The 27,497-nt window shown below is 33.9% G+C and overlaps 1 protein-coding gene across 7 annotated transcripts in view; it reads right to left on the minus strand.

Moving 5' to 3' along the window:
* Window positions 1–12,479: 12,479 nt before the first annotated feature.
* LOC149412480 (uncharacterized) overlaps window positions 12,480–27,497 on the minus strand; it is a 42,904-nt gene continuing 27,886 nt past the window's right edge. For 4 of the 7 annotated variants that reach the window (XM_089645952.1, XM_089645951.1, XM_089645949.1 and 1 more), the window contains one exon: window positions 13,083–13,330. In XM_089645952.1, coding sequence (XP_089502078.1) covers window positions 13,262–13,330 — 69 coding nt within the window. In that variant the 3' untranslated portion in view covers window positions 13,083–13,261. Of the gene's footprint in view, window positions 12,744–13,082; window positions 13,331–27,497 lie in introns of those variants that run through there. The other 3 variants (XM_089645953.1, XM_089645950.1, XR_016304578.1) reach the window with 2 other exon arrangements.

Genomic DNA, 27,497 nt, shown 5'->3' on the forward strand with positions numbered 1-27,497 from the left:
AAAAGTTACTTGTACTTGTTTAGACCACATATTTGTCCGATTTAACAGTGGATGTAAACAAAGCGATTCTCTTTCCTCATGTGTATGTAATAATATTACTATAGCGGATCACTTTTTAACTGCAGTTAATATTAAATATAGTGCAAGGAAAGAAGCCCCAGAACACGGGGAAAGAATTTCGTTTCTATCGCAAAACAAAATCGACAAAAACATTCATAATTTTAAGTGGCACTCCTTGCTTGAGGAACAAGATTGCAATATACTATATAGTAAAATTAAAAACAACTTTAAGAATTTGTATGAACAGAGTAAAATCGTTATGAATTATAAACCCAAAAAAAGACCTCTGTCAATAAAACCTTGGATAACTTCTAATATCTTAGAAAACATAAAAAAAAAAGATTCATTGTACAGAAGGTGGAAGAATTTTCCTAGCAATCAATTCTTTGAATTGGAATATAAAACTTTCAGAAATAAGGTGACAAAAGAAATTATTAAATGTAAGTCTACCTTTTTTAACAATAAATTCAAAAATTATTTTGGAAATACAAAAAAAACTTGGGATGAAATAAATAAATTATTAGGACGCAAGTCCAAAAGTAGTTGTGACGAAATAATCTCGAAATATATGTTAAATACGAATAATGAAGAAACCGTAGCAGATAAGTTTGTTGAATATTTTACAAATAGTGTTAGCTCTATGATACATAAATGTGATTATTTAGCATCGACCGTCAGGCCAAATGAAGTGCAACATAGTATGTACCTACCCAGAGCTACCTGCCAAGAAATCAATATTATTGTTAGCAAATTAAACAATTCAAAGTCACCAGGGATTGACAACATTCGAATGTTTGACATTAAGACACATATTAATATTTTAGGGCCTGTTATAACACACTTTATCAATTTAATTTTATCGCAAGCAGTAATACCAGATGAACTAAAAAGTAGCATCATTAGGCCAATTTACAAAGGGGGCAAACATACAGATATTCAAAATTATAGGCCAATAAGCATATTGCCAGCCCTAGAAAAAATACTTGAAAAATACATTTCCATAAAACTTAATAAATATCTAGAATCTTTCTCTTTGTTGGATCCCAACCAATATGGATTTCAAAAGAAAAAAATTACGGAAATGCTGCTTCAGGAATTTTCAAATCACATAAATTATGAATTAAATCTAAAAAACAAGTTTTGGTTTTATTCATAGATAACTCTAAGGCATTTGATACCATTGATACAAATAAACTATTAGAAACACTGGAGGCAATAGGAATTAGAGGAAAGCTGCTAGTTTTATTAAAAAATTTACTAACTGATCGACAAATAAGAGTAAAAATTCTTAAAAAATTTAGCAAAAGAAAATATATCTCAACAGGTGTTGCACAGGGGTCAATTCTAGGGCCAACCCTTTATATTATTTATGTCTCAATTATGAGAAAATTGTTTTCATTTGTTAAACATTTTGTATATGCAGACGATACGGCGCTCGTAATATCGCACGAAGATCTGGTTACTGCAATGAACCTTATGCAACATGATTTTATTGCCCTACTGAAATGGTCGCATGATGCAGGCCTCTTTATAAACGCCAAAAAAACTAAAATTATGCACATCAGATCTCCACACGCCAGATGTAATGTAATTCCTTCATTATATACACACACATTTGACTGCATACATAAAAATGTTGCACAGCCCTGTTCATGTGAAACCATTGATTTTGTCAAAAGTTATGTATATTTGGGTGTTACTATTGACTGCTACATGAAATGGGATGTACAAATTGCTAATGTTTGTAAACGTCTACGAGCTATTGTGGGTAGGATTTATAAAATAAAATATTTCGTGCCTATAAGTACTTTAAAGTTAATCTACTTATCTCTGGCTGAATCCACTATACGTTGTGGAATTACTTCTTGGGGACATTCTTGTAAAACTAATGTAAGCTATATACAAACATTACAAAACTCCATTATAAAATTGTTAATCCATAAATATGACAATCAACACAGAAGTAACATTAAATTAATATACAAGTCTCTGAATATTTTACCTGTCAGAGGATTATTGTTTTATAATATTGTAAGTCAACATGTTATATTGTCTGATTCATTGTATAGGGAAAGAGTTTGCCATAAACATAACACAAGATTCACTCAAAATGAAGGACTGGTAGTTCCGAAATGTACTAATAAATATGGTGAAAGAACTTTAAACTATATAGTACCCAAAATGTTTAACTTATTACCAATGACAATTAAAAATAATAACATGTATACTGCTAATGTTAAATATAATCTAAGGAAATGGTTATTGGATAAAAATGATCTATACTGATGCCCCTGAAATGGAATTCATATTCTTAGAAAATGGAAAAACAATTATTTTGTAATACCTGACTACCTACCTCTATTTATGAAACTATTGATGTACTTGTTGATAATACTAATTTGTTCATACATTTATTTTTACTTGCTTATTTTATAAGGCTTTTATGTTTTATGTTGATAATACTCCCACCAGGGATTGACAACATTCGAATGTTTGACATTAAGACACATATTAATATTTTAGGGCCTGTTATAACACACTTTATCAATTTAATTTTATCGCAAGCAGTAATACCAGATGAACTAAAAAGTAGCATCATTAGGCCAATTTACAAAGGGGGCAAACATACAGATATTCAAAATTATAGGCCAATAAGCATATTGCCAGCCCTAGAAAAAATACTTGAAAAATACATTTCCATAAAACTTAATAAATATCTAGAATCTTTCTCTTTGTTGGATCCCAACCAATATGGATTTCAAAAGAAAAAAATTACGGAAATGCTGCTTCAGGAATTTTCAAATCACATAAATTATGAATTAAATCTAAAAAACAAGTTTTGGTTTTATTCATAGATAACTCTAAGGCATTTGATACCATTGATACAAATAAACTATTAGAAACACTGGAGGCAATAGGAATTAGAGGAAAGCTGCTAGTTTTATTAAAAAATTTACTAACTGATCGACAAATAAGAGTAAAAATTCTTAAAAAATTTAGCAAAAGAAAATATATCTCAACAGGTGTTGCACAGGGGTCAATTCTAGGGCCAACCCTTTATATTATTTATGTCTCAATTATGAGAAAATTGTTTTCATTTGTTAAACATTTTGTATATGCAGACGATACGGCGCTCGTAATATCGCACGAAGATCTGGTTACTGCAATGAACCTTATGCAACATGATTTTATTGCCCTACTGAAATGGTCGCATGATGCAGGCCTCTTTATAAACGCCAAAAAAACTAAAATTATGCACATCAGATCTCCACACGCCAGATGTAATGTAATTCCTTCATTATATACACACACATTTGACTGCATACATAAAAATGTTGCACAGCCCTGTTCATGTGAAACCATTGATTTTGTCAAAAGTTATGTATATTTGGGTGTTACTATTGACTGCTACATGAAATGGGATGTACAAATTGCTAATGTTTGTAAACGTCTACGAGCTATTGTGGGTAGGATTTATAAAATAAAATATTTCGTGCCTATAAGTACTTTAAAGTTAATCTACTTATCTCTGGCTGAATCCACTATACGTTATGGAATTACTTCTTGGGGACATTCTTGTAAAACTAATGTAAGCTATATACAAACATTACAAAACTCCATTATAAAATTGTTAATCCATAAATATGACAATCAACACAGAAGTAACATTAAATTAATATACAAGTCTCTGAATATTTTACCTGTCAGAGGATTATTGTTTTATAATATTGTAAGTCAACATGTTATATTGTCTGATTCATTGTATAGGGAAAGAGTTTGCCATAAACATAACACAAGATTCACTCAAAATGAAGGACTGGTAGTTCCGAAATGTACTAATAAATATGGTGAAAGAACTTTAAACTATATAGTACCCAAAATGTTTAACTTATTACCAATGACAATTAAAAATAATAACATGTATACTGCTAATGTTAAATATAATCTAAGGAAATGGTTATTGGATAAAAATGATCTATACTGATGCCCCTGAAATGGAATTCATATTCTTAGAAAATGGAAAAACAATTATTTTGTAATACCTGACTACCTACCTCTATTTATGAAACTATTGATGTACTTGTTGATAATACTAATTTGTTCATACATTTATTTTTACTTGCTTATTTTATAAGGCTTTTATGTTTTATGTTGATAATACTAATTTGTTCATACATTTATTTTTACTTGCTTATTATATAAGGCTTTTATGCTGCTATTTAAACTTTTCTGCAATGTAACCAATTTATGTAATTATGTACCGTTCAAATTGTATCTTATGAATGTATAAATGTTGTCTCTATGTCCCTGCTGACAAACTACATAAGTAGTTTAGCGGGTTTAAATGTGAATAAATAAAAATAAAAAATAAAAAAAATCGTGATATAAAAACTCGATACGGCGACTTTTGTTTTGATTTACATAGAGCTAGACCGATTGCCCACATACGAATTTTCAGGCGCAAAGCTGAACAGAACTAATACTTTGTTTCAAACATTGTTTTTTTTTTTATGTGTCCTTATAAAGTAGTGTTTAATAATGAATCGTCCTAAAAAACGAAACATAAGCACCATGATGTCTCCTAGTCCAGAGGATATAGGAGGAAAGTGCGTCACGATTGAGGATGCGGATGAAAACAGCTCGGTTACGTCATCCAAAGGCTCGGACGTCACCGAAGCGGAATATCCTTGCGCTTCAGGAGTAGATGTGCTCAATGAAACCCAAGCACATTTGACAGCTCTTCAACTTGTGTTAGCAGAGAAGCAATCTAAGGTCTCAAAAGACCAGCAGCTGAGGATCGCTAGAAACGTATCGGAAGTTTTCAGATCCGTATCTCAGCTGTTGTTGGAGCGAGAGACGATGTGTGCGGATTTAGCTACAGTTACAGCACAACTTAGAATGGCAGAAATAAAAATACGCCACGAGAAGAGGGAAAAAAGGCACCTTGAGCAAAAAATCATACAATTAGAGTCTGATCTCGGGCCTGTAATGCGGAGAGTGGCAGTGGCAACGGAGGCTACCCTCTCTTTTGCTGACATCGCTCGAAAACAGCCATATGATGCTCACCAACCCCCACCAATCACTCAACAAGGACATCGCGTCGGACCACCAAGACCTGCCGTTTGCATCTTTCCAACGGATGCGGACGCCACAAAGGACAGTGACGGTACGAAAAAAATGATTGAAGATACAATTCGGCCATCTGAACTAGGCGTTCGGGTCACGGGAATAAAAAAAATAAGAAATAAAGGCATCCTGATCAATACGGCAACCATGGGCGAACAACAGAAGCTATTAAATGCACCTTGCTTCGACAACTCGAGCAAACTGAAGGCCCGACTACCGTCAAAGCGTCTACCGAGACTGATATTCTTTAATGTTCCCCGGGACCTGACCGACGAAGATTTTTTAAGGATGGCTCTCACTGGTATTCCCAACGTTGAAGACATTGAAGAAACTATTGCAGGCTGTAAACTAAGTCACCTGGCTGGTGCTCGCACAGGTAACGCTTGTCACCGTATCTACGCAGTACCCGCTACCGTACGTAAATTTCTAGTCGAGCAAGAGAAAGTATTTATAAGCTGGACTATTTGCCGCGTCCGAGATTTTATTGGCCTTACTGTCTGCACCAAATGCTACATGATTGGTCACTCATACAAGTATTGCAGAGATACCAAACCCACATGTGGACATTGTGCTCAACAGAATCATATTGGTGAGTCCTGCCCAAATTCCACCATCAAACCAGTTTGCGCGACATGCACCAGATTTGGTAAGCCTGCTGATCACTCAACTGGAGATAGGGACAACTGCCCGGCCTACATCGCTGCACTCAAGAACGACCTTGCAACTATAGATTATGGAGTGTAACATACATGAGCATAAGTGCCTCACCATCGAGAATTATAATCCCGTGACGAACTGTCTACGAATAATGTATATGAACGCGAGAAGCATCCGTAATAAGTTTGATGAGATCGAAGAAAAAGTAAGAAGTTCGCGGTACATTGTACACGTGCTCGTCATTACGGAAACGTGGCTTAAGATTGGAGAGGAAAAGTTTTACTCCCTGAATGGTTACAAAAGTGTTTTTGCTTCTCGCCCCAACGAAGGAGGAGGCGGCGTAGCAATATGTATATGTGATTGATACTATGAAGTGTGCAATTATTGAAAATTTCTCAAATGAAAATTCCTTTTTAGGTATAACGCTTAGTAGCAGTGATAGGAAACCAGTTAACATCTATGCTATCTATCGAAAACCCAACACAAATATGCAGGATTTTCTAATACATCTAGAAAAAATACTGAACGAAAGTAGACAAGATACATTAATATTCGGAGACTTTAACATTGACATATCCATATCCACACACTCTTCATTAAATTTTTGCAACATCTTATAATCTTACAATTTTTCAATACATAACAAAACATTTCCCACGAGAGTCACTGATACAAGCTGCACCTTAATAGATCACATCTTATCAAATAGGCAAAACATTCAGACTACTATATCGAATATTGATGATCCACTTAGTGACCATAATATACTTATTGTTGATTATAAGAACAACTTAAAAAAATGTTTTAATAATAGAACCAAATCCCGGATTACGAGACCTATCATCAACAGTATGTCAGTAAAATCCTATCTTCTTGATAACAATTTCACGATCAACTTAAGCAACTCAGAAGACCCTTTTAAAAGTTTCAATTATCACATTAAAAAGGCAATAGAATCAGGTACAACTACACCAAAAACAGGATTAAGAAGTCGGGTACAACTGAATACTCCGTGGTTTGATTCCAAATTAAATACATTAATCAAAGAACGAAACCAGATTCACAAGCAGTGGAAACAAGACCCTGGTAATCTTACTCTTGTAACACTTAAAAAGAGATTGAGAAATACCATTACTAATTATAGGCGAAATCTAAAACACAAATATTATGCGAACAGCTTTCAACAAAACCAAAATAACCCCACTAAAACCTGGAAAATCATAAACTCTATTCTATCAAACCGAACACATAAACCTTGGCTTACACTAAACATACAAAAAACAAAATATCTCACATTTAGCGCTACCCTTGCAGGTCAACCCAAAACACCTCATCACCTCACAATACATAATATTAAGTGTAGCCTTGGAAATAATAACCATACTTGTAAATGCGAAACCCTTGAATGTGTTAAATCTGTTAAATATTTAGGTATAATAGTGGATAACCATCTTAAATGGAAACAACAAATTGAAAACACAGCTAATAAAGTGCGCAAGCTTATTTATATATTTATAGCATTGCGGGAAATTATAAAAACTCAAGACATTAAAAAAATATACTACGGGCTCTGTAACTCAGTCATAACCTACGGTTGCATTGGATGGGGTGGAACAGGATTAACAATATTATACCCGCTACTGAAGGCACAGAAATCCATTCTACGCGTCATTATGAAGAAACCCTTCAGATACTCGAGCGACGCTCTCTTCAAGGAGTTTAATGTGCTTGATGTTCGACAGTGTTACATAAAAAAAATAACAATCTGCGTCCACAAAAATAAAAACAAAACGATAACAGTCGACCATAATCATCAAACCAGAAGTAAGAGCAGAAACGACCTTTCTATTCCAACTAGTAATACTGCGGCTTATCAAAAAGTTTTCTCATACCTGGGACCAAAAATATACAACAAAATCCCCTATCAATTTAAACTGTGTGAATTATCAGCCTTCGGTACTAAAATTACTAAATGGTTATTAGACTTAGGTAGGACAGATTCCGAAAAATTATTAAAAAACGTAGTCTGAGTTGATTTCTTCGATTTTGTATTTTGTATTTACCTAAAAAATATTTTTTTATTTTTCTTTCTTACATTGATATATTATATTTTTATTTTATATTTTACATGTACCTATCTGGATTTTATTGTTTATTACTGCTAAATTGTATTTTCCTAAAAAAAATATTTTCTTTCTTACATTTATATGTTATATTTTAATTTTATTTTTATATTTTACATGTACCTACCTGGAATTATGTACACTCAACCTGCCAATTTGACTGTCCTAAAACGGGAAACTTCCTAGTTGGACAGTCAAAGCTTCCTTTTATATTTGTATATCTTGTATGTAATAAATGTAAAAATTAAAAAAAAAAAAAAAAAAAAAACCAACTAACGAAATAGAATCCCTCGTGGTAAATGACTGCGTAATTAAGGATCCGAGCCAAATAGCATCCGCATTTAATGAGTTTTTTCTCTCAATAGGAAAAAAGCTAGCAGCTACCATTCCGTCATTCCCGGATGACTGTAATACCGTATTTGTGGAACCGAAGGCTTGCCAATCCTTGTACATGGCTAGGACAAACAAAGATGAGGTACTGAGGATCATCTCTAAAACTAAGCTGAAAGCAGCACCGGGACTCGATGGAGTAACACCATCAATTCTTAAGACTTGTAAAGAAGAATTAGCGGGTCACCTTACAGAACTTTTTAATTGGTCACTGTCCTCGGGAAAGTTTCCAAATGAATTAAAGTTAGCGAAGATAATACCTATACACAAAGGAGACTGTAAAACATGTATCTCTAACTACCGTCCTATATCACTTCTATCGGTTTTTTCAAAAGTATTTGAGACCATAATCAAAGATAGACTCCTAAAATACATATCTGCGAATAATATCCTTACACCACAACAATATGGCTTTCGGAAAAATTCTAGTACTCAATGTGCCGCCTTTGATTTTATCTCCAACCTTCAACAGTATATAGACCAGGGTGAATATGTGGCAGCCATATTCATAGATCTCAAAAAAGCCTTTGATACGGTCGATCATGAAATACTCAAGAAATTGGAATATTTGGGAATTGTTGGGAAGCCCCTAAATCTCCTCCGAAGCTACTTAGATGATAGATTTTGTCTGGTTGAAGTCAAAGGTGTCTTGAGTGGCTTAGGTAAAATCACATGTGGAGTGCCACAGGGATCAATAAGGAAGTTGAGTCCATTTTTTTTATTTTTTTTTATCAATGTTCGCATTCAAACTTAAATACTGGTATTTTTTTTTTTTTTTTAAAGTTTGTTTTCATAGTTAAATTAATTCTCAAAGTTTAAATTTTATTAAGCCCGCCAAAACGAGCGGAATCCGAGCGGTAACAGGCGGGGTGTAGTGTGACGTCATTAGAACTGTGAAAACCACGTCGCTTAAGCATTATGTATGGAAAAAAATTTAATTCTTCAACAAGGAATTCCAGTAATTTTTTTACCAATGTTAACCGTCTATTATAATTGATGTTATTAAAAAAAAAAAGAAAATTGATTAAGATTTCATAGTTAAATTAATATTTTAAGTTAGAATATTTGCTTTTCACGCCCGATACGGTACTTGTACGGTATCGCCGTCGCTACTTGTTGACGTTCCCCGCGCGAATTCAGGACCACCGCGCAGAAAAGTAAAGACCAAAAGTAAAATAACGGTTTACAGCCCAGTTCACTGTGAGACTTTTCTGAGCGGCCGGCGGCCTGAAGTGTATCACATGCTATGTGACATGTATAATAATAAAAACATCTAAGTTATGCAATAAACAACATATTATTATAAAGCACTATACGAATATGTATCTTTAGAAATCCATTTCATATAATAATAATAACAAATACGTACATATATTTGACAAACCCAAATAAACCTTTGGCCTATACACCTCTCTCATCTAAATCGACCATCTCTCATGTAATAGAAAGAGATGCACCATAGGTGTTCCGTTGTACGTACAAGTCACGACACATGTGACGACAGAATTCTTTCGACCAATCGTGGAGCGTATACAGTCTATTGCTATTGAATGCTTTTTCAAGAACGTTTAACTAATTCTAAGAATAATAATATAGAGATATATTTATATATTTAGAATCGATATTTTTTGATCTACATGAACATATTTTTTATAAGTCAAAATATTTTTCACTCAACTTCCTTATTCTTGGGCCTCTGCTTTTCTTGCTATATGTCAATGACATAACTAAATGTGGTATCTATGGAAACCTCCAACTTTATGCGGATGACACTGTAATCTATTATCACAGTACAAGCCTGAGTGACCTGGAGTCTCAAATGAATGTAGATGTCTCAATTCTAGCTAATTGGCTGCGTATTAATAAATTGAGCCTCAATATAAAAAAAACGCACTACCTAACTTTCGGTAATAAGGATTATGTGCCCATGAATATCACACTTGGAACTGAGAAGCTCCAAAATATAGAAGTCACGAAATATTTAGGGCTATTAATAGACTCTAAACTTTCGTGGAATTCCCATGTTGAGCATGTGAAATCTAAAATATCCCCAATAACCGGCGTACTGTACCGACTCCAAGGTCTTCTCTCTACATCTCTACTAAGGGCCACATACTATGCGATGATTCACTCCCATCTGAGTTATTTAGTTAGTATCTGGGGCACTATTACTAAAAAACAAATATCAGAAATAAAAGTGATTCAAAATCGAGCAATAAGGAATATCTACCGTCTACCGTGGGATATACATATCAAAGATATATATTTAACCACTCAGAACATTAGAACGTCAAAAGACGTAAATATGATAATAGCGGTCAAGACATTAGAACGTCTTTTCACGTAAACGCGCGAGATTTTACAAAAATCGATTTATTTCCATCACTAGTATACGGATTGCCATGATTTAAAAAACAGAGTATCGATAATGAATAACGCTACGCGTCTGTATTCAAAAATATCTATGGAATGTAGAGGTGCATTATCTAAGTCGATTGGATCTGTCATCTTGTTCGTTCATAATTTATTGCGTTTCTAAATAATTTATTAAAAATATTTTAGTTTGGACGGTTAATATTTTGAGGTGACTATTAGTTTTTAATTATATTTCTTCAATATATAAAGTGTTATTTCTTTATGATACTCAGAAAAAAGTACATTTTTCACAGCTTTGAAATAATGGTCAGCGATTTTTACATATTTTTGACGTTTTCAGAAAATGTATATTTAGAAACGCAAATATTTACGTATAACAATACAATACGATAGTGAATTTCATAATCTTTCCAAAACATCTTTTAGAATGAGGCTACGTTTCCCAAAACGTGAGTTATGAAGCTTTTAACAAAACTTGTAAATATCACAAAAATTTTCACGTTTTGACAGATCGCAAAGGAACACAAAGTAAATAATAGTCTTTGTCCGAGAGGTTAAAGACAAACATACTTCCTTTTACGGTTCTACCTAAATACAATATCACTTGTACAATATTACAAATCATATATAGATCCTCACACACTAACATCAAACCAGCATTTAATTCAGACATACACCAGCACAAAACACGGTCCCAAAATCTAATACACCTAGCATCGTCTACCCACACAACAAAATTTGGTATTAACTCATTACAATATATTGCATATAGACAATACAATGCATTACCTAATGAAATAAAGCAATCAGTAACTAACAAAAAAATATTAGTTAAAACGCTTAAAGATTATTTCCTGAAAATGTTTTTAAACCAGTGAATTTTCGCTCGCTTTCATATGTTGGTTTACTATGTTTCATGTGTATAGATGTCTCTCAGTATTTCTAAAATCTCTATTCTTAACAATGTATTTTTCCTTTTTTATTTATTTTTCTTTTCCTTTTCAATATGTTGTATTTTTTTAAAAGTGTAATATCCTTGTAAAATGTATTTTATGTGTCTGTACTTCCCGTAATGAGTTTTATCTCAACTCTTTGGGAATAATGTGTTACTTACCATGTTTTTTGTAATACATTATAAATAAATAAATAAAAAAATATGAATGTTTGTTCATTCACCAACATCCGCCGTACCGGCTGTTCACCTGTGCTATAATTTCAATGCATTGTTGAAGCGTGTTTCGTTCCATTTTTATTAATGGCGTAGTTTCTACTTGTCAAATGTCAAAAAATGACAGCTTCAAAAGTAACATCTACCGAAATAGCGGGCTATTCAAAATAACACCTCTTATTGGAAAACCCTGTAGTATAGTTAGTAGTTAAAACAATATCTTCAGTTTGAAAATGGAGGCCTCAGCACGGGTAGGCCACCCAGTGAGGAAAAAATTACTAAGGACGGGTTGTTTCGGAGAATTTGAACAATTCATCAAATTTCAACGTTCATTTCCGGGTTCTGTGAAAGTCCTATTCAAGTTCTGTTAATATATCATTATAGGCTATTTGCTTGACAGAACTGAAATATAAACAGAACTTGAAAAAATCTTTCGCATAACTGGAAAATGAGCGTTGAAATTTGATGAATTGTTCAAATTCTTCGAAACAACCCGTCCTTAATTGTACTAGAAATTTAAAATACTGTACCAAAGAAAAATAAAAATAATAATTTTATCAAGACTTATATTTGCACAACATTTTTTTTTGAGAATAAACATCTTTTAGTTTACAAGGACCTTTCAAATTTGACTCTGTTGACAGTTTTAGTCAGTTTGCTAAATGGTCAACCCCAAGAATCTGAATGTTGACTCGATTAGTAACTGTTAATGGATGTTGACTTAAACGAGTGCCTGACTTTAGCGAGTATGTAGCCGCTCGTTTGGAACATAATCGAAACGCGTCATCGGCCAGCTACTATTGAGTTGGGTGCTCTGCGGGGAGTCCACGGAGACGGTCTTCCTGGAAACGACCGAAGGGTTAATCTCTGGACGACACGGAAAGGAGTCATCTAGTTTATGTGATACTGATTATCATAATTCTAATTTTATTATAATTTGTAATGTCAATCATTTGACTCACATGGCGCCCGACAAATGTCTATCAAGGTTAGTACTTCTAGTTTTATAATGTCACATGTACGATATAAATGCTTTGCAATTAGACCAACTTACAAGCGATTCTAAAGGAACCTTGTACACACCCTGATATTTATTTATTCCTTAATTATAGTCTTGGGTTTTGTAGTGTATTATTTTCTAAAATAAATGTGTATGTACACTCTTGCAAATAAATGCTAAATTGACATCATCTTTTTATTTCATCCCCACAAATGTGTAATAAAATATATGATGGATGTTACAATTCTACATTAAAAAATCCATATTTGCTAGCTTCCTTTTATAAAAATTTTCGGCGAACTGAGAGAGCAGTGCAATTCTTTGAAACTGTTTCTGCCCCTTACTTTGTAGTGCCAGAGCTCACGCATAGCGTGGTGGTGGGGGCTGTACTGCGATCGGGGTCTGTGTCTGGGAGCTGAATCTCTGATCCTGAAACCAAAAGTATAAAAATTACTTGCGCACGCCTGTATTTGAACATGCAACCTGTGGATTCGTGTTCGAGGAACTCAAGCGCCAGACACGAGCCAAATGAATTGACTCCACAATTGGAACTAAAATACATTTTGAAATGTCGAATAATATCGACGGGTTCCGGGCTAATTGTATTAAGCGACACTCTGGGCGATATAGACTTTTATATATATTTGGAATCAACGAATTTTTCTGCGTCGTTTGAGCTGTGTTTGGTGACAATCGGAGCACTTTTTTGTCGCTTAATAAAACCACATTTTTGGGCCCATTTTGGACTGCAATGTATGAAGCGACACAAAATATTGACAAATTTAGGAACTGTGTACTTAAGCTCACTACCAAATACCAGACAATCGTTTAAACTTTTTTTCCTGGAGCAAAAATTTACAGGCAACGTACGTTAAAGCATTTAGCCTGACCTTATAAATATATAGAAATGTCGCTTCATACAATTAGCCTCTTTGTTAAATTCTTATCCAGTGTCGCTTAATACAACTAGCTTTACCTTATAAATATACAAGAATTTCGTTTAATACATTTAGCCTCATTGTCAAATTCATACCCAGTGTCGGTCCATACATTTAGCTATCGACTCACGCTACAATAGAAAATTCTGTTGGACACAACGGTATGGGCGCCTTCACAGTGACCGACAATTTGCTAGAAAGGATCCAGGACCCTATCAGGTTGAAGGCCTTACACATGAAGACAAGAATTATGAGGAATTGTCCGAAAAATATTTCAACGGAAACCTTGTCGGTAAAATAAGCAATATTCGTGTAGCAACATTCAAGAAGTCTACGCCAAACATGATGGTCGTCAATTATAGCATGCAAGATGATGTAAAAGAAGAGTACATACAAATTTATGCAAAACTGAAACAACTCAATGCAAAATATAAATCAAAGCTTCCTATCACAAAAGCAAAATATAATGACCTGAAAAAGCTATGTGACACTGATGCTATCCCAAGAATATTTCATTTAGAATATATCAACCTACCATCCAGCAATTCTGGCAAAGATACACTGATCGATACTGATATTGAAGACGAAACAGACCTGCCAAATTAAGCAATTTTCATTATGTCTGATGGGAAAATAACAAGTGTTTAAGTATAAAGAAGAAGAAAAAAATATAGAAGAAAATAAGTAAAGAAATGAAAACCAAAGAAACGCTCGTAAATATTTTCATTTTTATTGTGATTATTTTTAAAAGAAATTATTTTCGTTTGGTTCTATAGAACCTTTCTTTGTAATTAAAGAGATTTTTCTTTTGTTTTTTAAAAAGTAGGTATAGTTCTTAAATACTTAAGGGGATGTTACCGTAAGCGCAGCATAATTGCGGTTTTTGACGCAGTTTTTTGTAAATTTCTATATTGTTTATAAGAAAATAATATTATGTTTTGAACAGATAATTTATTCTTCTAAACAATGAGAAAACAAAACGCTTTAAAATGTTTAAAACAATTGCGTAAAAAAAATATTTACAGAACCTCTATAAATAGCTTTAAGTTCGATTATATCCTTTAATTCTAAATGCAGAAGAATTTTAAATAAATACATTATCACCACGTCAATGTTGTCTAAACGATGAGAAAATAAAAGTATTTTGAAAAGCATTAAAACAATGCTTAAATAAATAAAAACAGTTTTTTAATACTAAGATATTGTTCCTTGTATCACCGCATTATATAAATCACAACGCAAGTTATTTATCTTCAGTAACCGAGGTGAGTTCGACGTGAGAGCACGTTTCATTTTACAAAAAATAAATACGTAAATGTGTAGGCACATGAGAAAAGAGATCACACTAAAGGCTAGTCGTTATGTTATTATGTATCATTTCTAGCCCAAGTTGACTTTTTTACTATAAATCTCGTTTTATGCAACACTTGGCCATCTGGCTGACTACCAGCGGCACAGAATATTAGAGAGTGCCCCTTCACTAGAATCGTATTCCTAGTTTTATTTATTCACGCCCTACTGTGCTTTTACATAAATTTCTAATTATACAGTTATATTTTAGTTGTAACAATAATTTATCTAATAAATTATGGTAAAATAAAATGAGTTTTTTATTAAAAAGTGGCATTCTCTTATATTTCAATAATTCAAGTGTTTGTGAAGAGTTCGTTTCATTACTGATACGGAATCCCAAAATAAATAGACAACATTCTCAAATTTATAACCCAGATTATGCCGTCGATTTATAGGTGTGGTAGTTAGTTTGAAAAAAAAACACAGGTTATAAACTTTTTTGGATTAACTAGGCAAGATCAAAATGGAGTTAGTGGATAACACTGTCACTAATAAAATCGCTTTTGATTAACACTGATTTGAAATCTACCACCTCTCTCCATGGCTATAAATGTATTGTTTTGTAAATTTTTCGTTTTATATAATCTTTTGTTTTATATAATTTTTTTAATTCATATTTCTTTCTCACAAATTTAAATAACTTATTCCATATTATGCTCTCCCAGTTAAAGTCACAAGGAGGAAATCCATAATTGGTTTTATTTTACTATATAATACTTATGTACAAACTGATTAAATGTAAACTGTCGATTTCCCAAAAATGAATACGCTCTAATGGGCTTTTACAAAAACAAGTAATGCAGTTGTGTTAGGTACATAGTACTATATAGTATATTATACTCTCGGGCACGTCACCATAACATATTATATTGCCGATTGAGTCGTACAAATCTGTACCCGAATTCGCCCGTGGGAAGAGCGATACGCTATTTAAATATATTAGATAAAAATTTCGACATATTCTTCGGAAAATTCAATGAGTTTGTAAGGTTTTTGGCACTACATTCTCACTGTGAAAATGGTACTTTTACAATTAGTTAGATAAAATATCTGTAATGTTGTAAAAATTTTTGTACACAAATAAAATAAATAAAATTATATATAGTGTACAATAAATAATGTTTTATGATGAAGTAAATTAAATTTAATAGTGTGGATTATGGAAAGCAAAATATGTATCAAGAAAGATAGAAATATAAAAATAAAAGTGTATTCACTACGGAGTCGTGAATTCATACATCTAAGTAAAGTGATTAAAAATATATCGTTTTATAACTAATACGGTATATTTAAACATGTCTAAAATATTCCCAAATATATTGCCAAAATGATGTAGTCTATTTATAGGTGTATGAGCTTCATAGTTGGTTTTAAAATTGGCAAAGAAAACGGTAGCACTTTGCCTCAAATTTCTGGTTGGTACGTAAAATTTTATTTTGGTGAGAATTTCAGGGTTGTCAATGCAATTATTAATAATTTTATTTAATATTACAAGTTCAGAGATGATCCGCTTATCTGACAGCGTTATTGTTAAGTTGTTTCATCAAAAGGACATAGTTAATATTTTTAATTGGAATATTCAGTTTAAAGTTAATAAATCTTAAAAATATTTGCTGTACCCTTTCTATATTGTCAGAAAGCGTTTTATACAATGGGGATCAAATAGGCAAATTATACTCTACCTGGTTTCTTACTAAAGAAGTGTACAATGTTTTAAAACATTCAAGTGACTTGAAACCACTCGCTGTTCTGCATATGAAACCAAGCATTTTTATAACTTTCTTTGTTATATCATTTACATGCAGATTAAATGTTAACTTTTCATCAAATATAACCCCCAAGTCGCTGATCTGAGCGACTGATGTCAATAGTACATTATTTAAAGAGTATTCATAAGTAACATGACTTTGGATTTTACGAAAACGAATAACTTAGCACTTTTGAATATTAAGAAATAATTAGTTGATCACACACCAATGATACAATTTACAATTTATCCAAATTAGATTGCAAAATATGGCAATCCTCTATAGTACGTATCATTCTATATATTTTCAAATCATCAGCGAAGAGCAGAACTTGTACATCTTTAAATACACCAACAATGTCATTTATAAATAATAAAAACAGAGTTGGTCCGAGGTGAGATCCTTGGGAAACTTCACATATGGATTCGAAGATGTAAGATTCTACAGAATTTATTTTAACACAAAGCTTTATTTTACTAAGATAACTGTTGATCCAGATCAATAAGGTTCCTTTAATGCCCAAAAGACTTAGTTTATACACAAGAATATGTCTCCTAACTATATCAAAAGCTTTGGAAAAATCAGGGTATATCGAATCCACCCGATGCTTGTGGATAAGGGAATCAGTTACTTACATAATTTTCATAAATGATTAAGTTACTGAAAGTGTTTCTATCTGTGATAAAGCCGTGCTGATTGGGAACGATTATATTATTGATTTGTTTTGTAATGACATCTAGTAAATTATTTTTACTATTCCTAACTTATAAAATAATAAATGATGGTTTTTATATAAAAAAAATGAATCTTATGCTTTTTACATTACATAATTATTTGTTTTACGTAACTTTTTTGCAAAAAATAATAATAAATATTGAAAATGACCGATATTTTATTTATCTTGCCAATATATTCAGATATAATTATGATCAGATATTATGAAAATAAATACCTTATTGTTTTGACATCTGTCAATGAAGAACACGTCGGTTACGAGACATAAGGTACTACTTACCGTCTAGCAGTGTAGTTGATAGTATCAATAATTTATCAAACAAGTTTGATAGAAATCTGATAATCTCATCTAAATCTCATAAAATCATGAGCTCCTTCTGCAATTCGTCTATCGAAATTTACCTAAAAAATGCAAACTCAACTTAATAAACTTTATTTGAAAGACGCTCATTATTAAGCGTTTCATGTTCAAACCTTACTCATGGGTACCATCTAGTGGATTTCATCGCTGCCGCTCGAACTGAGTTGACCAGCGCACGTCGCCGCGTGTTCCCCGTTCCAACTTACTTCATTCTTCTCCGCCCCGAAATATTATTTCGGTTTTTGCAAATACCCCCTTAAATGTTAAAGTTTAGAAATGAAGAAGAATGAGAATAATTATTTCAGGTAATAAGACTGTAGGCTACATGATAAAAAGTCTGTTTAACTTCTGATTCCTATACAATTGTGATAAAAACTTTAGTTGTTACCTTGGTTAACTAAGAAGTTACTGCTGCTCCTAGGTGATTGTCATTTTAAATAAAAAAACTTGTCTTTGAACAATTTATATTGTGTGTTTTATTTCTCATTTCATTATTATTAACAAGATAGGTACACCCTATTCATGTAGGTACCTTTTAATTTATCAATGTTTTAACCGCCAATTTCTACAAACTTCATTTTTCAAGTATGATTACAAACAATTTATTTAAAAAATATTAGTTGCATAAACTAATTAGCCATACATTAATAAGTTGATATGGTATTTAAATCAATTAGCTTAGGTTTGAAATATGACCAACTCTTTGATTAAAGCACTTAGCTTAGAGCCATTATTTGCATGCCTAGGCGGTTAAGTCATTTAGCTTGGAACAAGAAATAATAAACCTAGGCGGTTTAGTCATTTAGCCTAGAATAAGAAACAATAATCATAGGCGATTAAGTCATTTAGCCTGGAACAAAAAAAAGTAAAATATAGGTCATTTTGTATTAAGCGACATTTATCTTCGTTAAAAATAGGAATATTAGAAAAAAAAATGAATCCGAATATGGGGAATATGTTATAAAAACAGTAATATCCTTCTTTTTAAAAAAATAATCCGATTTGCTAAAGTTATTTTTTTTTTTCTAAAAATCGAAACTTTAAACTGCTCTTGTGTAAAGTTTAAAAAATGTCGGTTAATACAAATAGCCTGGAACCCGTCGATACAGTAGAGGAAAATCGCCTCTAACCAGGTACTTTTTTTGAACAGCCCTAAAATGAACAAAATGATCGAATTTCCTAAAAATAAATGTGTGAATGCATTACTTTACTCATTGTTTGTCATGTCTGTACAGTGAAAATAATTTTGCAGCCATGCTAAAAAAATTATAAGGAAAAATAAGAAAAAGGAGAAAATTTATCTTTGAAAAAAAGAGGTCCTTATATCGGGTACCATGACCGCCAAACGACGGGTACTCGGGTAAGATACTCCAGGCTAATTCGTTCACTTTTGGGAACAACTCATATGGTCTCATAGAAATCGTTGTAATCTGTCCTTTCTGTCATGGTGAGAAATATAATCTAAACGGTGTTAGAAAAGGAAAACACCACGCTTTATATTCCAATCTATAAGTTAACCACAGAAGAATTAAAATGTGCACCTATATGAAATCAAAGTTTAAAAACGCAATTTGAAAAAAAATAATTAAATGACAATAACGTTTTTAATAAAGTTGTCTGATAAAATGTGTTTTTATATTTTTTGAAGTGAAACTTCTTTACGCGCGTTATGCAATTTCGAGGACCGGAGTAAAACCAACTCATGACCGTCATGAAAAACCGTGATCATTTCGCTATAGGAGCCTAGCCAATATTATATACTTAGTTTAGGTCACTCTCCAAACTCAGCTTCGCGGTCTAGAGGCAGAGCGCCCGATTGTTGTCGTGAAGAACCGAGGTTCGATCTCCGCGTTAACTAATTATTTTTTCTTTTTGTGATTTTTTTAATACGAGGAAAAGTGATAAAATTAATGCTCTCGTGCTGCGACTTTTAGATATTTTGACTATATGATATTTTGGTCGAATACGTTATAACCGCGGTCTAGAGGCAGAGCGTTCGACACTCGTTATGCAGGACCCGGGTTCGAATCCCATATTTTTATAACTTTTAATTTTTTTTATCAACGATTTGTAATAATGTACTTAGTAAAAGATTACATAAATTTGTTAATTTACGTTTAATTTAATTTAAGGTAAATAAATGATATTTTGGTCGAAATATAGCTTACAAATCGAGCCGGTAGAGACGCTCGGTATTTTGATTAATTATTTTTATTTATCTCGATTTTTAATAATGTACTTAGTAAAAAATTACATAAATTTGTTAATTTACCTTTACTTTAATTTACGGTACCTATATGATATTTTTTGGTCGAAATATAGCTTACAAATCGAGCCGGTAGAGTCGCTCGGTATTTTGATTAATTATTTTTATTTTGAATCATTAAAATTACTAATCAAGGCCGATAACGCCGCGTCGCGCGAAATATCTCTCCTTGTGGTCTAGAGGCAGGGCGTTCGACACTCGTTATGCAGGACCCGGGTTCGAAAACCATATTTTTATAACTTTTAATTTTTTTTTATCACATGCTACTTATAAATATGTCAATAGACAGAAAAAAAGGGAGAATGAAATGAAAAGAGAGAGAGAAGAATACTAAAAGTTTCACTTCCGTCGTGCGTAGGCTTGCCACACACTGTATTTTTTTTTGTAATCAGTAATTTTAGTTACAAAAAACGTAAGGTGGGCCATTTTTTTACTTTTTTATGTTCATACTCAAAATTTTAATATTTCAAAAATTATATTTTTATTTATAACTACAGTAAAACTCGCTTAAGAAGTTCCCACTTAAGAAGTTTTCACGCTTAAGAAGTTTTGATTTTTGGTCCCTTGAAAATTCCCTACAAAAAACACGATTTTTTCCCACATAAGAAGTTTTAGAGCTAAAACTGCTTCCCGCTTAAGAGGTTTTAGAAAACCGGCGGTAAAATCAACACAAACGAAATATTGTGTCGCAAAATATCTAAAATGAACCTTTTTCCAAGTCATAAATTGAAAGACGTTGACTGAAACCCATACCTAGTACCTGAGACCATAAAACCCTTTGTCGGCCGCCGGGCCATAAGCCGTAACCTGCCGTAACCAATAAACATCCAATAAATAAACCAAATACCCCGTCTCCTAATCCCCTAACTAGGTAAAATAGCAATGGAACGAATAAACAATGCGGAATTATGTAACAAATATGCAAGCGTCTTTAAGGCCGAAATAACATGAAAGATTATATTAAACTCAACCTTAATGACAACGTGGGCTAGATCTACATTTGCATACATTTGACGTCTTCTTCAATAATCTTCTCTTTGATAATGAACATAGAGATGTTTCGTAATATTATTGTATAAAATTTTTATTCCATCGAATTTGTAAAACACGAAAAACTTTTGATAATTTATCGGTTCACGGTTAATACGGAATATTTCACCTTTAAATACATAACAACATGATTATATGGTGGGGGAGATGGTAAAATATGCATTATAATTACGTTTTTTTCATTCAAACATCAAAAATTGCCGTGCATCATGTTTCATCTGACATTTGTCGTAAATTAAGTTTGAAGGTTAGGAAATACATATGCATAAATTTAAAATGTAGATTGAAACGAAACTTCGCAAATGATTTTTGTAGTTTTTGGATGCGTTCACAGATTATACATAATTCCAGCGTCAAACAGCTTGTATGATATAACTTTCTGATTCAAGCATCAAGCCATTTATTTATGTGCGAAATCGTAGCTATTCGATGTCTGCTAGTTAGGTAGGACCATAAATGAACCTACAGGTACATAATATTGAGCTGCGCATATTATTTTCATAAGGAATTTCTAGAAAAGGATTAAAATATCTTTAAAAATATACGATAGTCGACTGTGCCTGGCGAAAATACATCATAACAATAGTCTCTCAAATCTCAAATGCCATTGGAGCAAGCAGCAAGCGTGCAAAAAAGTTAAAGTCCGCCAACTAATAAGCAGTTTGCCGCGTAGACTTTGTGAGATTTTTCTGTGCAGTGCCATGGCAGGGTTGCAGTACGCAAACGGTTCTGAGGCAAAGAACCCGCTATCATTAGTTTGCGGTTAGCAAAATTATTGCGGTGTCCTTTTATCAAACCGCTTGGTAAAATTAACCACAACAAGTCTTTCTTTCTCCCTCAGTTCATATAGTAAACGAAAGCATAAAAAAGAGACGGCGTATATCCACAGCTCTGTCTTCAACTGTCAAGTTAAGAGTGAGTAATCACTAACAAGTAAATATGTATAATCCATTGCCTTTACACCAATTTAAAATAAGATCAACAGTATGAACCTTTTGGAATGCTGCAACTTTTACTATCTGAATTCGAGTGGCTTTTTCGAGGGATGTACTTTAACCTTTTAAATGCCAGTAGGTAGAAGTGTAGCTGTGCACAGCAGGCCAAGAATGCGAGTTAACTCGCTCTTGGCACAGAAGCGGTTAACAGTTTTAAAATTGTGTTTACTTTGTCCATGGGATGGTTTTGTTTTGATTTGTAATGTTTAGTCTCGATTTTAACGTTTCACCATCTACACCTTACCACCAACGCTCCATTTCTTCACCCGCTGACCTACGCTTTTTCGATTTTTTACCTACTGAACTCTCTGACCAACGCTATTTTCCACTGACTGTCCTATCTCAACCGCCGACCCACCGCTTTTCCACTGTTTTTCGAGTTATTTTATCCAGTATCATACCGCCGAATATCGCATTTCCCAACCGCCGACCCGCCGCTTTTCAATTGATTTTCGAGTGATTTTTTCCAGTATTATACCGCCGAATATCGCTTTTTTTCGCTACCGATATTTCCCCGCCGACCTCCGCATTTCCACTATTTTCCGATAATCTGACAATTTTTGTGCGTGTTTTTCTATCATGTTTTTATCCGGAGTGCCTAAACCGGTTGTTGTAAAACGAAAACCATTAACGATTTCCCAAAAAATTGAAATCATCAGAGAGTTAGATGCGTCGCGCGGAGAAACGCGCATTCAATTGGCAAAAAGGCTCGCGATTCCGGTGACAACTTTAAATAGAATAGTGGCGAAAAGGGAGAATATCTTGAAACAATCACAGGAAACAGGACCTCTGAATCGCCAGAAGACAAAGTCCAGCAAGTACGAGAAGGTGGAGGCTGTCCTTCTGGAATGGTTCAGACAAAAACGCGCTCTCAACCTTCCACTAAGTGGACCAATAATCAAGGAAAGGGCTGAAGATATAGCACGGAGGCTAAATATTCCATTCACAGCCTCCAACGGCTGGATAAACAGATTCCGGCGACGTGCTAACATTGTGTACAAAACAGTCAATGGGGAATGCAACAGTGTGAATACGGAGGTAGTAGACGTATGGAGGACGACCACGCTGCCGGCTCTTCTGGCAGCTTACAAGCCAAGTGATGTGTACAATGCGGATGAATGCGGACTGTTTTTTAATATGTTGCCAGATAAAACATTTGCCTTTAAAGGAGAAGCCTGCCATGGTGGGAAACGGAGCAAGGAGAGGATCACAGTTCTGGTATGTGCCAATGCGGATGGTTCCGACAAGTGGCCTTTATGGGTAATCGGGAAGGCCAAAAACCCAAGATGTACCTTGGAAATATCCAAATATCCAAGAAGGACCTTGGATATTTGAAGAATGTAAGGGTGGAATTTCTTCCCGCCAATACAACATCAGTGCTGCAACCTATGGACCAGGGAATAATTGCTTCCCTGAAGCAGCACTTCAGGAAAAAAATGGTCTGTAGGTTGCTACAAAAGATAAATGAAGAAAATCAAATATATAAATTGGATTTGCTCGAAGCCGTTTGCTTCCTTTCGTCTTCCTGGAACTCGGTGACACAGCAAACCGTTGCCAACTGCTTCAGGAAAGCCGGGTTCCAAGACACGCCAGAAGAGAGGGAGCAGCCTGAAGATGATTTCGATGCCACATGGGATGTTCTCCGGGGAAGAATGGAATTGCCGGAGACATTTTCGGATTACGTCCGAATCGATTCTGAATTGGTTCCTTGTGGAGTACAGGACACATCCGATCTATACTCCGAGGAACCAGAAGAGGATGAAGAAGATATTGCTGAAGAAAATGAAAACCCCAAGAAAATACCAACCTGTGGGCAAGCACTCGCCCACTTAGATGCCTTTCAGCATTTCTTGATGGGGAGTACAGAAGTGCCCGAGTGCTTCAAGGGTTATTTGGCAGAGATGCAAAATTTTACAACAAAAGAATTTAATAATAGAGTTAAGCAATCTACTATAGATAAATACTTCGAAAAAAAAAAAAAATTTATATGTAGGTATGTAAATAAACTTTTTATAATTAACTATGTTCTACCATTTTTCATTTATTTCACTTTCCCACCTTTTTCTAAATACATAATACTAATTACCATGATAACTAGAAGATGTATATATATATATTTTTTTTTGACCGCTTGGATCATATGAGCTTGTTTTCACGACAATTTAACGTAGGTAGACATAGGAATGACGTATGCCCCGGACACGAGTTATTAAATGGCTAAAATTGAATCCCACTTAAGAAGTTTTCCCACTTAAGAAGTTTTTTTTCCCCGGTCCCTTGGAAAACTTCTTAAGAGAGTTTCACTGTAGCTGTACCCCGCCACACGTTGCTGTGGCTCAGTCTGTCTGTGCAGATAGAGAAACAATACTGCAGGTTGCTTTTACATCCAACAGATGGCACTGTTTAAAAAAACATGTTATTTTTAGATATGATGTTGCAGCCAGAAATAATGAGAGGAGATTTGTCTAATATTGACTGGCGCTTTTTTTGTTGCTGTCCAGAGAAATTCTGTTTTGGATGGATTTAGTCTTAGTTTGTTCGAAGACATCTACTCTGTTATGGCACCAATGCAAAGAATTGGATCTTTTTCTCCGAATTGTCTCCCTGTATTCGGTTTGCACACTAACCCATGCTTCCCTTTGGCTGGCTAGTTTTCTGCTCCTGTAAATCCTCTCAAGTCAGCGCATGGCCCTCTTCTTTTCCCGGCATTCTGCGTCAAACCAGGAATCAGACTTGCGAACAGCACAGGTTTTTGTCGAAAAGGGGGCATGTTTGTTTACTAGCGCAGTTAAAGTACCATTATAAACTTCTACTATGCCGAATATCGAAATGACATTGCTATTTATGTCATATTTCGCGAGGATGGAAGTCTTCAGTTCTTCCTCAAAGAGGGCAAAGTCAAACTTTCGCCACGCTCTGTTCGTCTTCGTTTTGTAGACAGGTTTCGAAGGGTTGAAATCTACTTCCGTAAGCTTGTGATCTGAGAGACCCACGTCTATGATTTCGGTTGTTGGCGGTGGGTCAGTATTCCTCGATACAAAAGTATCTAGTATTCCACCTGGGTTATAGCACCGTAGCACTCTAAAACATCGAGAAATTTTGTCGTGTTTCTGTCAGTTTTCTTATCCATTCTGATATTAAAGGTCCCGGTTATAATGAGGGCAACCCGGTGCAAATGCGCAAATTCGTTATAAAATTCCGCAGTGATGATCCTCGACCCCGGTTGGTAGATAGTGATCAGTGTGAAAAACGCCCCCGTTAAAGAAATGCAACATCCCAGAGATTCGAAAGTGTGATGAGCTCCAATGTTGATTTTGGATATACGCAGTCCTTGACGAACAATGATTCACAAAGGAGAGGTTATTGTTTCTGGGGTCAGCCGGCGATTTTAATCTAGCCTGTTCTACGACCGTATAGCCAAGAGCTCGCAACTTTTTTATGGAGGTAGAGTCATAGTTTTCATGCCACGTCTCAGTGATCGATAGGATGTTCATATGTGAACATTATTGTTCACTGAGCGTGCATTCCAATATGCCACTGCGAGTCGGCGGACTTATCGAATTTTTTATTTCATCTGTCTTCTCATGGTCAGGATTGTGGGTTACTGCACTAATTTGTCTTGATATTTATTTTTACGATTTCGTCTTCCCCGACAACCTTAAATAATGTTTCCTTGGCAGTGTTGCGCTTTAGGTTGTAAAAGTTAATTTTTGCAGCCTCTAAAGGTTTTAATGCCACACGTGTTTTTTAAACCTATTAGTTCTGCTCTATCGTAAACCATCACCATACTGATGCCATAAACTAAACCGGCTAGCACATTTATATTATTAGGTACATATTTTCAGTAACACAAAAAAAAAACAAAACAAACACTGGTCAACCCTAGCACTTCACCCTGTTAGTGAGATTAGACCCGGCCCCCGAAGGGAGAAAAACGTGTGGTCAATGGCAGTGGCGGCTCGTGACTTTTGGGTTACTAGAGTGCTAATATTACAAAAAATGGCTTAATTGATGTTGTTGTAGCTGAAAAAATTTTTTTATTTTTTTTTCGAAAAATTGATTTTTTGTACGAAGATTTTCAGGAATTCCGTGCGGCGCACGGCTACACTGAAATTTCCTGAAAATCTTCATACAAAAAATCGATTTTCGAAAATAAATAAAAAATCGTTTTCAGCTATAACAACATCAGAAATGCCATTTTTTATAATATTAGCACTCTAGTACACCCAAAAGTCACGAGCCGCCACTGGTCAATGGTCAGGGCACAAATTATTCGGTCTATGGCACTGTATTTGGAAAAATAGTTAGGTTGATTTTTAAACATTATTCTAAAATTCCGAATTACAACCACACTAGTAACTTTAAAATTATTTTGAGTTTATTCAGTTAACCTTAAAATTATTATGATTATTTTATGGTATATTTACAATGTAAAAATTGAGAATTTCTCAATATTTTCAAAATAAACGAGGAGCGATTGTAAAACGCTGCCGGCTGCCACGGTGGTGCCCTTACTAGATATTCTAAATAAAATAAATCAAAATTTATCAGCCTCAAATCGAAATTTATCAGCCGATTTTCGTCGCGGCCTCTTTAGATATTTCAGATATTTAATGTAAATTCGTAAAAATATTGTATAATTCCGCATAAATGGAATTTTCTCAGCCTATTTTCATCGCGGACGGCCTTTTAAATTAGGATAATTGAAATAAATTCCTTCGCAGTCGGTCTTTTAAACTCATATATTCGAAGTAAATTCATAAAAATACAATATATTTACGTGTAAATCGATAGTTTTCCGCCGATTTCTATCGCGACAGAACTTTAAATTCAGATATTTGGTGTAAATACGACATATTTCAGTGTAAATGAATTTTCGAAAAAATAAAACATTCAGTGTAAATGGATTCGGATTTACAAAATAATAATACTAATTAGGACGATGTATAGCCACGTAAAAATACATTTTTCGGCATTTTACCGCCACGGCTGTCTTTCAGATTCAGATTTACGAAATTTTATGATTTATTTTAGCATAAGTTGATTTTTTTCGAACTACATGAAAAAAATTTTGTGCGCGGAAAAAATAAATTTCGAACTACGAATTTGAAATTAAAATAAAATATCCCATGAAAATTTTTTTCATGTGA

This window comes from Hesperophylax consimilis, chromosome 23 (assembly GCF_061612785.1).
Source record: "Hesperophylax consimilis isolate HC1 chromosome 23, BYU_Hcon_1.0, whole genome shotgun sequence".
Taxonomy (NCBI): Eukaryota; Metazoa; Arthropoda; class Insecta; order Trichoptera; family Limnephilidae; genus Hesperophylax; species Hesperophylax consimilis.